The sequence below is a fragment of the Pteropus medius genome, unplaced genomic scaffold (genome assembly GCF_902729225.1).
Source record: "Pteropus medius unplaced genomic scaffold, Ma_sr-lr_union100, whole genome shotgun sequence".
NCBI lineage: Eukaryota > Metazoa > Chordata > Mammalia > Chiroptera > Pteropodidae > Pteropus > Pteropus medius.
In genome coordinates, this window is record NW_024346667.1 from 11,872,111 (window position 1) to 11,888,077 (window position 15,967).

At 35.0% G+C, this 15,967-nt stretch overlaps 1 protein-coding gene across 6 annotated transcripts in view; it reads right to left on the bottom strand.

Annotated features, from left to right (window-relative positions):
- Positions 1-665: 665 nt before the first annotated feature.
- The window catches only part of GAB1 (GRB2 associated binding protein 1), a 109,847-nt gene continuing 94,545 nt past the window's right edge, over positions 666-15,967 (bottom strand). For 4 of the 6 annotated variants that reach the window (XM_039876059.1, XM_039876061.1, XM_039876064.1 and 1 more), the window contains 5 exons: positions 11,324-11,413; positions 9,537-9,630; positions 8,594-8,717; positions 6,473-6,595; positions 666-4,425 (listed from right to left, as the gene is read on the bottom strand). In XM_039876059.1, the coding sequence (XP_039731993.1) occupies positions 4,267-4,425; positions 6,473-6,595; positions 8,594-8,717; positions 9,537-9,630; positions 11,324-11,413 (590 nt within the window). In that variant the 3' untranslated portion in view covers positions 666-4,266. The remainder of the gene's footprint in view (positions 4,426-6,472; positions 6,596-8,593; positions 8,718-9,536; positions 9,631-11,323; positions 11,414-15,967) is intronic. The other 2 variants (XM_039876062.1, XM_039876063.1) reach the window with 1 other exon arrangement.

Consider the following 15,967-nt stretch of genomic DNA (forward strand, 5'->3'; position numbering starts at 1 on the left):
TTATCAGAGAAAGAAGGTTCTTTTTCCAAAGAAGTTATATGTAAATATCCAGAAATTTCACCATTTACAGGATGACAGGAAGACAGATGAGGAGAGAATGATCCCAGAGAAGATAACCTTGCTCTCCCCAAACTTCCCAAATATGATTTAATGAGTCAGAGCTATAAAACTCTGGACCGGGTAGGTCAAAGGCGTGACTTAGAGTAATTCTTGGGGTTTTATGATGTACTAAAGGTGTTTGAAAACTCTCGTAGAAATGAAAAAGCCCAGCTGCTTATTTTCCATCATGTTTTATCTATAAAAAATATATTTTCTGATGGTAAAGGTTGCATGTGTATCCTTATTTGTTGACCTTTTTACTCAACAAAAAGGCTGGTAGCACTGGCTAGAGGGGAGGAAAAACAAGGACACAGGCACATGGCAACAGTCTTAGAAGCTTTTCCTATTTAGTTAGAGAGTGACTATTGTCTATTAGCATAGTTTAGTGGCATCTTTGTTGCAGAAAATGAGTGACCCTAGAGAAGGAGGACTGGAACGTATAGTTAATGACAGGATTGGATTTTTGATTTAAAGACTCTAAGACGGGTTGAAAATATAAATTTATATGTCTTTACTGGTTCACAACCTCAGTGTCCAAATTGACTATTTAAGGTCTGGAAAGCAAATTGTTTGAAAAGTTTTATTTGGCAGCAGAAAATATCTACAATTAGATCTTTACAAAAGAAGATGTGAAAAAGGGGCGAAATAAATTATACATAAGATTTTGCTGTTGAAATTTGGGGTAATTATCAACAATTGATTTGGGATACAAGAGCTCACACAAAGCCATGTGTTTTTATGTAAAGGAAGCAGAAGCTAAATTGTTGAAACTCATAATAGACATTATACTGAACCTAAAAAAAGATAAGTCTATGTAAGAGAAGACAAACTAAATTATTTCAAGCTGTAGTAATACATAAACATATTTAGTTAGACTAAAATCAATTATCTCCACAACCTGACAATTGATTTTTCATCTTAGCAAGTCCATGATGTCTACAATATTCATCTAACCATGGCTTTTTATCTCATAGTTTTCAGTATTTTAAATTATATACAGAGTAACATGTATCAGATGTATTGACAATAATTCTTATCCAGGGATATGTCTCTTTCTCTGCGTATCCACTTGATTTGGTCATATATATAATCTCTGTCATGGACCTAATTACTTATCTTAAGATGGAGGAAAAGACCTATCAGAATGACCCAATAATAAGAATATGAGGCAGCGGGGTGGAGGTGTGTGTGGTGGTGGTGGTGGCGTCTATTGTTCTAAAATTCCAAAGACTTTGCATTTATTCAAAATACTAATACCAGTATTTTTAATGGGCCAAATAAAGAGGCACTAAAAGTATTTGGGAGGATTTTAACATTTAACAAAATATAAAAAAATGCAGATTTCACTAAAGGGAGAAAGCAGATGACCTCCCACTAGCAGAAAAACACTGGTGTTCACTTTCCAGTTCAAATGCATTTACGAAGATTGTGACCCCCATTAATTAAATATAAAGAGTCCAGGAGAAATTATGACTTACGACCTTAATGTATAAGTATAGCAGTATTTCTATATCAAATTAAATTTAGTCTATGATTAGATATAGTGCTATATATACACATACACACTCATAGTACCTTTATGGACTTCTCTAAAATGCTCATAGTAGCTTATATGGTACTGGTAGAAATAAAGATGAAAATGTATAGAGTGTATATAAAAACCACCTTTTATAGCTTACTGATACCCTCTGTGGGTTAAATAGCTTATATTATTCAAGTGTGAATTTTGATTTTTGAACACAGAACTGTACTTTGGTATTCAAACCTTCATAAAATTTTACAGCTTTTCAAATAAGGAATAAAAAGTAGAGATCAAATAGGTAGGAGAAAAAGGCTTCTGATTTGTAACATAACTGTCACGTGGTTAACCAGTGGTTTTTCAACTCAGGGCTGGCCAAAACTCAGCTTCGTGGAGGTGATTAGGGAATATTTCTACACATCAGAGTGCTGCAGACATTCAAAAATGGTGAGGAGAAATTATACTAGAAGTTTCAAGATTGTTTTAGACTCTTCTAATAGGCAGCTTTAAAAAAGATTTCTATTTTTTGAATTAACAATATATTCATTGTGTTTGTTCTAAATCTCAAAATATGTTCATCTTCCATGTAACACAATTTAGTATTCTCACATACCAACTGTGCTGTATGTTTTGAATGTTTAGGCCGTTTCAATGATTTTAGATTTTATTTTGTGTTTTCATTATAAAACAGCTTGTGCACGCGAAACTCAAACAATCTTTTTTATTTAAAAATCCACCTCAAAATTCACTTCTGGGTTTTAGTTTTTGTTTAAAAAGAAGCAAACATTTAAAAGCATCAAGCGTTACTAGTCTACAAGTCATTTTGTTATGAATGTTTTTCGTTTGCTAATTGGGGAAATAAACCCATTACACTGATTAGGCACAGTACTATGGCCAAGAGGCCAGAAGTCAGGGCACATGTGTGTACTCAGGCAACAGTTAGAGGTCTGAATGGAGGGAGTCATGCCTCAGCTGTGGGCACTCCTATCTTTGTGCCCCTCCAAAACTATTAATAAATCTCAAATCAACACATCAAGGATTGTATGTCACTTAGTTACGCAAACGAACAAACAATTATACCTGCTTTCTAAATTATGTAGCAAAGCCAAGACAGAAAAATATAATTGTAGCCTCACTAAAATTTGTGGTCTCGATATCCCCATGTCACAGCAGAGACTGTATGTCGTTTAAACAAACAAACACACAACTATATCTGCTTTCTAAAATATATAGCAAAGCCAAGACAGATAAATGTAATTGTAGCCTCACTAAAATTTGTGGTCTCAATATCCATGTCACAGGACCATGTTATAGGTGACTTCAGAAATCTGGTTTCAGAAATCTGGTTGGCAGAGATCCATGATGGTAAGATTTCACATTATAGCAAGGCTCCAATATTTCTTGAATTGGGGCAGTGAATATAAATCACAGTACAAAATCCTTAATTCTTTTACAGGAAAAGCAACAGGTGCTACATATGTGAATCATTTATATAACATCTATTTTTTTAAAAAAATGCAGATATAAAATATTAATTGCATAAGGATTTAAATATAAGGCCAAGGAGAATATTAAGTGAAATTAAAAAAATCACAGAAAGGGCACTATGGTGTCAAACATAGAATTTCCTTCTTAGAGTAATAAATCTGACTTACTGTCTAATTAAAAATCACAGTATGTTGCTATAACTAACAGTGAATGTTAACTGTTTCATTAATTCCAAATTGGAAACCAAATATTAGACTAACATGAACACAACTAAAGTTCACTGTCTAAACCTGATCAGTGTATTAGCACATCAGTGCTGGGTACGTACCTGATTAGTTAAATAAACTACATTTTGCAAATAATGTCAAGTTTAATAACATGTTAACACGTGTGAGAGCACATCATCACCTCATGCCATCAGTGATTTACAGGCTTGATTGTGTAATTATTCTGCCTTTCCAAGGTACAAGATCCTACCCTGAAGAATCTTTACTCAATGAACTGAGAACACTGTAATTAACAAAATATAACAAAGTTCCAACACTGAGAACTAACTGTACGTGAACCAGAGAACTATGTCTGAATACCAGTACATACATTATCCTTAGCATTCTTGAAGGCAACGAATGAGTCCAACTATACTCTGTAGTTTAACGATTACCACCTGAAGTTTCAGGAAGACAGGTAAATTGTGAACCTACTTCTCATCTTAATGTTAGACTGTGATTTAAAGAGCAATTTCCAAACCTAAAAGTAGCTTAGTTAACTTAGTATTGTTATATAGAGTAGTGTGAGGAAAACGAGAACTCCTAAAGGAATTATGGTAAGGTACACATCTGGGAATACCCCAACCAACGTTTTAAATGAAAAAGTGCATAAATACAGTAATACTAGAAGTGTGTTAACTATGAAACAAAATGTTTTTTCTGAGAGTTAAACACTACTACTTCCCCACATTATTTACATGTTACAAATCATTCGGATACCACAAAGCACCATTGACAGCCTCGACTGCTTGATTATGTCTGAAAGGCCCTTTGACTTCAACTCTACTCAGTTGAGGGTCTACCTAGAGTAGAAATGTCAAGTCATCTTCGGTCAAACGGCATTTATCTTTGCGATTCAGTTCTCTCCTATTCAGACACAGTGGAGGAATATTTTCATTTCACACTCTTGGTTGGTGTTTCAGATTCTGTGGACTGTCTCCCATCTGTCCACGCCTCCCGGGTGCTCTTCAGAGCTAGGGTCTTCTGTTGGTCAACCACAACATAATCCACTCTCTCATCTGCTACACTGCTTCCTGAGCCACTGCTCTTTTGCTAAAAAAGAAGCAAATAAAAAATTCAGTCTTAAAACACAGACACACGTGTACTATGCATAACTCTTGAAATTCTATTGGGTCATGAAAAAAATAACATAACCTCGATTTAACAATATCATCTCTCTCCTAACTGTACACTGTTTTTCCTTAAATTTAAAATTATTATATATAAGAATTCAAACTAATGCTCCTACCACAGATGAAATTCTTATAAAGCAGGAATAGCAGATACTTGGTTCATATTAAGACACACTCAACTTGCTTCTCCCTTTAGCCTTTAGCTGAGGCTTAACTTTGTCAAGTCCTGAGAACACGTAGCTTACTTTCAGAGCTAAGAAATGTTTTTTGAAAAGCAGTATTTCAAGAATGGCAAGTTACATAGGTTGACAGGCCCTCTTACTCCTGAAATACGACTAGATACTAGCTAACTTAAAACAAATATAATCATCAGCGCATGCTGGGCTCACTAGAAAGTAAGGGACATACCCAAGGTGAGAGGGGTTAGAAGGAGCAGGGAGCTGCTACGCGGTAAAGGCAGCGCCGTTGGCAGAACCAATGTCAATCTCAGCACTGAGCCGGGAGGCCCTGGGGTGGGGAGGGCGTGCTGGACCCGAGACTGCTCTGTTAAGTGAGGGACCCCTGAAGGGCACGAAAGTGGTTCTAGGGTGGCGGCACTGCCTGCTTCCTAGCAGAAGCAAATGCAAATCCTTTCTGAAGAAAATTTACGTCTGCAGGATTCCCACAGACAAAGTGAATTCGTAATAAAAATGTATATAACATACAGGCAACAAGCCATCAAGAGTGTGAGTTAGCTAAAACAATAAGTGCTGATTCAGACCTCCAAGGAGTTGAGATGTTGAAATTATTGCATGAACTGTATAAAATATATATGTGTAAAAATGTTTAACAAAATTAAAAAATAAAACTAAGTAAAAGGTAAAATAAGAAAAGAATAAGAAGCTATTCAAATCAGCTAAGCGTACTTTTTAAAAAAAAAACAAGCAGAACTTCATTTTAGAAATAAAATTAAATTAAAAAATAGAACGAGAAGTTCTAACTAATGTCTAATCAGAAACCTCAAAGAAGAGAATAAAAAGAATAGTGGAAAAGCAATATTCAGAAAGATAATGATGGACTTGTCCAGAATTGATAGAAAATCCAAATCCAGAAATAAAAACAGTACGACTTCTACTAAGCAGGATAAATAAAAAGAAATCTATGCCTAGAAGTCTAGACACATTATAGTAAGCCTCAGAATACCAAAGATACAGAAAAGATACCATCGACCAGACAGAAAAGACAGATTACCTATAAAGTAATTACAATGAGATTGACAACAAACTTTTCAACAGGAATAATGTGAGCCAGATGATAGCAAACAGTGCCATGAAGTGCTGAGAGAATGAGAGAAACTTACTGTCAATCAAGAATTGTGAACTCAGACTCTTTTCCAAGAATGAAGGCAAAATAGACATTCCAGTTAAGCAAAGCTGCAAGAATTTACCATTAACATACCTCCACTGAAGGAACTTTTGAAGGATGTACTTTAGAAGGGAAAAAAAGGCTTAGAGAAGGAAGGTCTGAGATACAAGAAGGAATAATAAAAAGAGAAGTTGGCAAACATACAAGAAATGTAAATAAACATTGTATAATAAGAATTCTAATACTACTACTGTCTAATTCGGGTTTAACTATAAGAAAAAATGAAAATTTTGGACAAAAATAGCACAAAAGACAGAAGGGGAGTAATTTGAGCTAACACTGGAAAGACAGTGAAGAGGATGATTAACTTTAAAAGTGAAGTAAGCATTTCAATGGTAACCACTAAAAGAATAGAAAGTGTATAACTTCCAAAACATCAGAAAGGAAAAAAAATAATTTATTAGTCTTCATAACTTTGTTACTTGAGATTTATGAAACAGCATTAGGTAATAGACTTTACTAAATTTAAATTAAACATATTCATAAAATTCCCCCAAAGGAGATAGAATTCTTCAGGGTTAAAATGTGAGCTAATTGTTTTTCTGGAATGAGGTTTCACTTACCTTACGTGGTGGTGTAGACTTCCCAGAATCTAAATCTAGATCTAGGTATTCCACTTGTTTGTCTCCTTTGGGCTTGATCATCGGGCTGCTTCCTCCATCAAGACTGTTACTGCCAAAAAGATTCTGAAAGTAAAAATACAACAAAATCAACTGCCAAACATTCATGAGACATATTGCGTATCTCCCTTGTCATCTACTAAAGCCTAAATATTTATTTCAAGGGGATATAACTTAAAGAAATGTCTGCTTAGAAAACTAAATAACCTTTTAGGATTGGGAAAAATAAGTAATGTTTAAAGCACTGATTAAAACTTCATTTAGAGCAAGCAAAACTAGTTTCAAAAGTCAAACTTCGTTCAAACTGAGACTGGGTCACCAAGTCACAGTTAGTTATGACAGCTCAGCCTGAACATTACGAAAATGACATCTGCACTCGATTACATTTTTAGACGACAGGATCCTTACTCTTCTTGCTTTAAAATTCAATATTTTAAAAAGTTCCATATTTTATTTAAAGACCTTTGTACTGCAATTAGTTTAGAACAAGTATGCTAACTAAGGTATGAATAATGACTCTTTTGGCAAGTATATTTTGTCTCGGCGATCTGGAATTTTTACCACTTAATTTCCTCTGTCTCCTATTGTCCTTACTCCTTCTGTCCTAATAATAATTGTATAATAGAAGAAAGACCCTCTTAAAAAATATAAAGAAAAATGGAAGAGAATGAACAGCAATTTTTGCTCAGGTCAAGTAGAGTAAACTCAGGGAAAAGACAATTGCTAGCAAAATGGTGTTTATTCCCTCATTGGTAAGTAGGGCTGCTGATAACCCCATTTTCGTGAATTAGAAAAAACATGCTCTTTCCTCTGGCGACACAGCTCCGTGCCAGGGTTCCCGGCTCGCTGGACGGAACCTGGTCTGGACTGCAAGTTCTCACGCATGTAGTGTGAGTGCACTACCTACTGTATGCAGAATGTTTATGTAATAAACGACCTACACAACTAAATGTGATGGCCCTATGTAGGCACAGACTTTTTACCCAATTAATCAACGACTACTAATAAAACATTAAAAAAATATTGACGATAACATGTAGGGCATAAAAAATGAATGCAAGTTTTGGTGTTCACTTAGTACAAGCAGCCATTCCCCTGCTGCCTTTCTTTTGAAGAGACTGAATTTTTTTCTCCAAATGACTCCATATTTTATTCTCACGTGAAAAATCAAGCAGGTGCGTCTATGAAAAATTTTTTGTATTTGAATGTGATCAGTAAAAGAACGCATAGCTGGAATTCCCCTCATTGGAAACGCCTAGAAGTGTTCGCAGTATTGCAAGGCTATGAAAGGAACCCACGAGTTCATGAGGTTCACATTAAATCTCAATAACTTGGTCCTGAAGAGAATTTCTCAGAATTGCTAGTTAAACTGTTTTCGAATTGTTACTAGAACTGGTAATTTTTTCTTCTCTAAGTATTATTAAAATTTATGTCCCTACAAGGAAGTCTATTTGATTTTGATCTAATCTCAACTGGGAACAGCCTGTCTCACTGTTCTAGCTAGTGTTTTCTCAAAACAGTTTAGAAAAACCCTAAGATTCTAGGAGTTATGATGAGTCTTCTGTGAAGTAAACAACAAAAAAACCCCAACAAAAACAGAGTAGTGCTTTGTTTTTCTAATATTCTATTAAAATATGTAAAATTATTGAACATATTTTTGTTTTTGTTATGTAAGAATATTTGTCCATACTAATGACGTACTGTCACTCGAATTTCAGAAGTCACATTAAGGGTTCACTTCATGAATGCCTGACTTTGGGTCTTTGTATAAATAAAGAGGAAGCATTCAGTATAAGGTATTTTCTTGGATAGTTTCAAAAAATCAAGTACATCTTAAAAGAAATAAAACTGGAAAACTTTTATGACTTTTAACTAATCTATATCTATTGTATAGATATTGATATGAAACTTTGATCCTTCATTGGTTTCAGATGCTCTGATATAATTTTTAAAAAGTATTTAGAAAAGGTGTCTTTTATTCTTTTTTCCTCAAGTAGATAAAGAACGATGTAAGGGTAAGATTGACAGACTGGAAGAAAGAGAGAAGATAAAGGATTTACATACCGAGTCTTCACTCGACAGGTTTGGGTTCATGGGAACGTAATTTTCTTCACTGTCATGTGAGTCACTGCTGGACGTCGTGCTGTGCACTGAGTCCGGCCGGGGCGACAAGGGGAACCTGGAGGAGCTGATTATAGAAATGATCATGGCAAACATGGAGCCTGGCAAAAATTTCTGAAATCTCTTCCAAAATAAAGAGGAGTGACGGTTTACATTCTTTCAGAAATACTCATTTAAGTTTACAATCATTTATAGTACACATTATTATAATACAATTTATTGTACACATTCAAATGCACAACCAATATTTATAGATGTACTGAAAAAGTATATTTTTGGGCATCAAATTACGTACATAGAACAAAAAAAAGTATTGCTAGTGATTTGGGGGATAAGTAGAAAGTCACAGATATAAAATAAAGATTTAAGAATTCCTAATGAAAAAATCTAGCTATATCTACACATGAAACGTGAACACATAATTCAACACAGGTTTGTAACTTCATGTTAATTTTTCTATATACATTTACATAAATCTTGAGTACATAATCCCCACAAGAAACTATCATGTTTTCCAGATCAGTAGTTCTTAGAAATTTCTAGCCTCACGAACCCTCTTAAAAATTATTGAGAACCCCCAGGACCTTTTGTTTATATGGCTTATATCTATTGATATTTACTGTATTACAAATAGTAGAAAAAAATTTTAAACACAAGAGTATACAAATACAACGATATCATCAAATACTATGTGTCTCTGGAAAATTCCAGTGCACACTTATGAGAGAAGAAAAAAGCAAATGGCATTCGTATCTTAATGAAAAAAGTTTTGACTTCAAGAACTCCAAAAAAGGGGGGCTCCCCACACCATCCTTTGGGAACGACTGTTCTAAATACTTTCCATTATAATGAACAACCAAGCAACATATTTGAAACAAAGACTTACTCTCGAGCAAAACTCCTGGTGATGGGAGATCTAACTGGGGCTTGTAATTCTTCCCATTCTGGCAAAGGTTTTATTTCTAAAGGTGCTGGCTTGGCTGAAATAAAAGAGAGAAAAAGAGATTTTAGTACATAGAAATTTGGAAAGCAAACAAGATCCTCTCTATCTCCATTGATATGTTATAGCCAGAACACACTTAAGACCAGCTAGTTTCACAGATAAAACGAACTTCATGGATATTATGTGATTTGCCCAAGGTCTAAATAATTAGACCTAAAAAAACCCACGCAGCTAAATAATTAGTGGCACAAGCTAAATGAGATAATGTTTCATGATTACTGACTTAAAGCCTAAAGCTCTATTACGTGTTGCTTCATAATTTAACCTTTTACAGGTATAAACTAAATATTTTATGAATACAAGCTAAATGAGAATAAGAAAGTAATGAGACCCAATTCCTTTACAGTTACTTGATTGATACTTTTCATTATTTCCTTTTTTTTAACTAATTTTATCTTAAAATATGGAGATTTAATCTTCTATGTAAAAATGTTCCAATTTTTTAATATTGAAGCATCAGTTTTACAACTATACATAGAAAATAATGTATAGAAAGTATTAAGTACAAAATTTTGCTACAACCAAAAACCAAAAAAAAAAAAGAATTAATGACCAAATCTAAATCAATTTATGCCCAGTCTGGAAACAAATAAAGCAATAATGACATCTTTAGACTCAAATTAAGCTTTGAGACAAGGCCATAATTAAATAATTACCTCGAATTTCTATCTTAATTTAATCAACATTATCCTTTACCAAATTAAGTTAAAATAAATTCTAATGTTCTTATTAGCTTTATAAGTGGTCTTTGCTTATCTACTTCATTATTATAGGAGACAATTACTATGAAAGTACACACCACAGGGCTCTGAGCCTTTCCTTAACATCAAGACTGAAACATTTTTCGGAAATTAATGAAATGAGCAAAGAATATTATTTGTTAATATTAATTATATTTTAGGAGACTATTTAAACATACTAGGTAAATGTTTTAGTTACATTTCATTCTGCCACTCTAAAAAATCTTTTTCATTTTTCCAGTTTCCTTCTTCCAGTCTTTGTCCATATATGTGTACTTTTAATCAACTATGCTGTAATTACCATCAAACTATAAAATAGTTGGTCATTTTAAAGGACTATGGTAATTCACTAGGGCTTACAACTAAGTATTTTTGTCAACTCAAATATAAAAACTCAAAGTGACTTTCTAAAGACAAGACTGATTTAAGTTCACGTTAAAATAATTTTGCTCATCTATACACATTAAATGGACATGTACAGAATATTGTGCTGACTGAAAGTGTTTCTTTATGTTTAGAGTCTAGCTGTCAAATTCTAACTCATGGCATAAAATAATTAATCCATGGAAATTAGTTTGAATTCTCCCAGAACATAATACGTACATTATATATAAATATAGGAGACAACTAAAATTCACAGGCAGCTCACAAGCTTAATGAAAACAATACACTAATGTCTATAGGGTTAAAAGAATAATGCAGAAGGACACGACTGAATATCACATATCAAATATTTAACATGCTGCTGTGAATGGCATAACAAGTAGACTCGCTGTGTATTATGGGAAGCATTCACTTTAGAAATAACGTGCCGGGAAACTTTATTTACAACAGCAAGACTATTTAAGGCTCTTCTGTACTTTTTAAGAAAAAACATCACAAAATAAATTTCCCAAAGCCCCATCCAGCATGCGGTGCTAAAGTACATACCCTTTCTTCTTGTAGCAAAGTCACCTATGGTTTGTGAATCAGTTCGCTCTAAACCATGGGGTTTGGGTCTTAAAATTTTAGGACTTTGACCTAATTGGTAAAAAGAAGACTCTCTTAATGTTATTTTTTAATTGGAAAAGTGGATTCTGTAAAAAAAGCAACAGAGCCTCGAGCAGAAATGTTACATCTCAAAAGCATAAACAAAAGTTTGTTTGCGGAGACCATTTCAATTTTGCTACGTATCATACATGCTTAGTACACGGGAAAGGAGGAAGCTGCATGCAACGATGTGATAAGCAAAGTGTTATAAAAGATGGTAGGGTTTTAGTGGGATCATCCGCTTGGTTAGTTCTTATCTCGATTTGGAGGACACAGGGAAAACACATGCTATGTTAGTTCTTCCAACATGCCTTAGAAAACTGGATCAAATAAAAAAAAAATTAATTCCTCAATCAGACTGCAAGTGCATCTTTTCTTTGAAGTTTGGTGTCTCATAAGAAGGTATCAAGATCTACCTCCTTTCTTAATATTACTTTCTTAATTTAGTGGAGGTATTTTAAAAACCTTAATCTGCCTATTCCTTCACCTCATGACCAGAACGCTTCCAGAGAAAGAGGTGGATGCTACAGTGCTCACTAATCCAGAATCAAAATGAGGAATGTTTGTTTCCTCTGGATACCTACTCAGTGGCTGTCTGGTGACATCATTTTCACAGATTAGATGTCTAGATTCTGGAACTGCTTGTTACCTAGCTTCAATTTAAGTATTTGAAAGCATAAATTCATTTGTCATCATTTTCTCTTTATTTAATCTCTGGCACATACAAATACTGCTGAAAAACCTCATGAAAAGTAGTGGTGAACACCCAGCAGTGGGCCTTGTACTTTTTCCCATAGGAAGCCTGATGCCAGAGCAGTAACATCATTTGAATAAGTAATTTAAGTTACTCTAATCTCGATGGCACCAAATTTTCTTTTTTCTTGGCAGTTACAAAGCCGTGTTGACATCGATTAGATGGCAAAATAAGAATTTGCTGATATCTAGCATCTTACCTACCGAAATCTAAGTTTCTTAAAATGTGATTACCTAGATTATAAAATATGAAAATTCTCTAATTAACCCATTTTCTACATTAGGCAATCAATATATTGAGTTAATTCAGAAATGAGGCAGCCCTACTTTAAAATGTGAGTGCTAAAACTTTGGGACGTGATCCTTCCCCTAATATTGACCTATCCAGGGCCCAGGCTGTCAGGACACTTTTGTCAAACAAAGGAGGATGTCAGCTTTTAAACTCCCCCAAATAGTGTACTTCCCTTCAAAAAAAGTTAAGAGGCAGAGGGCAAGCTTTACTGTAGAAAAGTACATTTATTTTAGAGCTGTAAGGCCTCCCCACCCACCCCCCGCCCAAATCCATCTTCTTCATTTTATGGATGAGACACCCCTGGAGAACAAAAGAGGTTAGGTGACTGTGCTCAGGTAGCAACATTAATCAGAGACTAAATTAAGGCATCCGCTAGCCTCCCCGCCTGCAGGTGCCACACCCCTGTGCTATCCCGCTTTGCTGAAGCTCTCTAGACCAGTGGAAAATGGAGAATCTTATGAAATCAGTGTAGAGTTCAGTTCTGAACTCCTCAGTTCAGTTCGAGATCTTACATCTACTTGCACACCACAGATGGTGGACACGTGAGTGATGTGATGTGATGTTTAATAACCACAAATTGCTTTTAGATCAACTTTGGGTTTGTTGACACTTCCTCAGTGTGTCTTCCTTCCTCTTCTTTTTCTAAAAGACTCCACTTCCGTTAGCTCTTAGCTTCCATCAGTTTTTTACTATGGTCATCTACCAGTGCTAACTCTGTATCTCAGCTTTTTGCCCTTGGCACCTTATCTATATCTGTGGTTAAATACTCAAGTCAAGTGACTGCTGAATCTACCTAGTTATGATCTAGTTCCATACTTCAGTTGTCTGATAGGTCACCTCCAATTATCCTTCCATCACTTGACACTGAACTCATCTCTCCTCCAAACCAACGCCATCTCTCAAGTACTCTCGAGGTACTCCTTGCTTTTAATAGAAAAATATTGTATTGAGTGAGATTTTCAAGTGCATTTATAAAATTTACAAGTATTTTCTATTCCATCCAAAGCTTAAGGTCGATTTTAGAATAAAAGTCACAATGTGGAAACACTGAGCTGAATTGTACTGAGTCCCTGAGGCATTTTGGTAGCTTTATTTCTTGATATCTTTCCATACTCAATTCAACATTTGTGTTCTGGACAGAAATCAAAGTCATACTCAAATGGTAGCTGAGTATTACTTGTGAGGAGAAAAAGGGAAAAAAGAAGTCTAAGGTGTAAGTACGTTTGTCTTAGCTGTCTTCTCTACTGCCTGTAGGCAAATACTAGAGTGTTTTTCTGACTGTTAAAGAAAAATGTGAAAAGAGTAAGAAATAATACTAAAGTAAAGGCAAAAATGAACCAACCTTGGAGATATACTGATTCTCAAATTCTGAGAGGAAACAAAGGAACTCATTTGCACCTCAACTTTTAAATCCAAGGCAGTTACAACTTGGCTTTAGTTAGACTAGGTTTCAACAAAGAAAGCAACTTTTTTTTTTTTTCATTTAGCAAAGAACACTGACTATTGGTGAAATTCCTATTGTGCTTTAACCCTTAAGGGTTAAAACTATCTTGTCCAGGACTATCAATCTGGATCATGTGATCTACTCCTTAATTTGGAGTACAGTTTGACAAATCTTAATCTCTGGTTCAGATCTTTCCCCTGAAGACCTAATCTACATATCTACAAAACCACCCACAAGGATGTTTTACAGACGTTCGCACTACATGTTCAAAACGGAATCCATCTTCTTGGGCTCACCACAAAGCTGCTCTACTTTCTATACTACCAGTTCCCATAGCAGATCTCTTAGGAGTCATTTTAGATTCCACTTTCTTTCTCGTCTCCCTCTATCAATTTTACTGTATATTTATGACATTATAATAGTTTGTTTTCATTCACCCAAGAAAATAAAAAATCCTCAAGTATGACGTCCTTCCTTCCTCCCTTGAGTAACATGCACTTCACGTACCTGGTTTTTCTGGAAGTGGTGAGCTCACACTGTATCACTAAATAAATGACTTCCACCTATACCCCCAAGTGCTCTCGAAAGTTCCAAAAATCACTGTGAGTCCCTGAGTTGAGGGGGCAACTGAGAGCCAGGAAAAGGACTCTTATAATGCCTTTTCATGGTTTCTAAACCAAGGCTCTAAGAACCCTAGATTTGGAAAACTGGGCAAAGGGCTCTCGGAGGAAGGTGCTCAAAAAAGTGTGTTTGTGTTTTTTTTTTAACATTTTGCATTTAAAAATACAATTGTTTTCTATCGCATCCTTAAATCTTAGAATGAGCTTTCTAGAGGCCAACCTGATAATAGTACCTGCCTACATGAAAACCTTTTAAGAGTGTACTAAAATAAAGCTCAAGCACATTAGCGTGGATCATAATCCCCTCAAGATCAGGCACCTGTAAGGCATTTGGCATTCGCTCCTCCATGCATACCTCCCTCCCTCCCACCCACGACTCTGAGCCCACCCCACATCCCCTCTTTTTAAAGGATCTGGGTATGCTGTTTATTCTGACTAGAAGTTCCTCTGCCATCCACTCCTCCTCTACCACCATTTAAATGCCACTCACCGACTCAGACTTTCCTCAGGGGAGCTTAGCTAATGATGCCAAGAGCTTACCTCAACCACAGCCCATTCTGTGCTAATTATGATAATGTGTTTACTTTTCTACCTCCTCCACTAGACAGTGTAGCCACCTTTTCTTCCTTGTGTTTGGAGACACAAGACCTACCAGAGGATATATCCCGTAATTGGTAGGCACTTAAATCTGTGATGAACTGCAGTTCTCTTAAAGCTGGTGGTGTTTAATCTGATCAATGTCATAATTTTTTGTCCTTGAAGAGGAAAAAAAGAGCACCTGAATGTTGTTTCAAAAGTCAGTCATCCCAAAGATGGTCAAGGCAGGCATACGAGGTTGTTTCAAACAGGCAGATGCAGTTCTTTTTGAAAAGTCCATATGCTATGAATTATTATTTTAATAGGTACTGCCTACACATTTAACTCAAAGTGGAAAATTTACTTTCCATATTATTATAGGTTTAACTTAGCCTAAATTATTTATTCTTCTGAAGTTTTACTACCATTTGATACCACTTCCAGCTAGAGTATGTTCCCATTTCCATAGGCATCTCGACATTCAAGAAAGAAGAAAAAGAATTCACAACATTACTATCCTCTGCTAATTCTAAAAGCTCATCAAGGTAGCATACTGAAAAACTTTCACACTTGTTTTAAAGGTCTCATTGTATACAGAAGAATACAGTAATTCTAATTATTATTATTATTATTGGAAGATCAATTATTATTGGAAGATCAAAGAATATTTAGGAAAAAAAGAAAACTCACAAACAAAGGCTATGCTGTAAAAATGCACCCCATATTCACGTCCTTTAAACTGTTACACCAAACCAAAAATCTGACTTGAGATTCAAACTTTAACGCTTATTTGTTAAAACCTACTTATATTTACTGATATCAATCATCCATCTTCTAAATATTTATTATAGTAAAAAAAA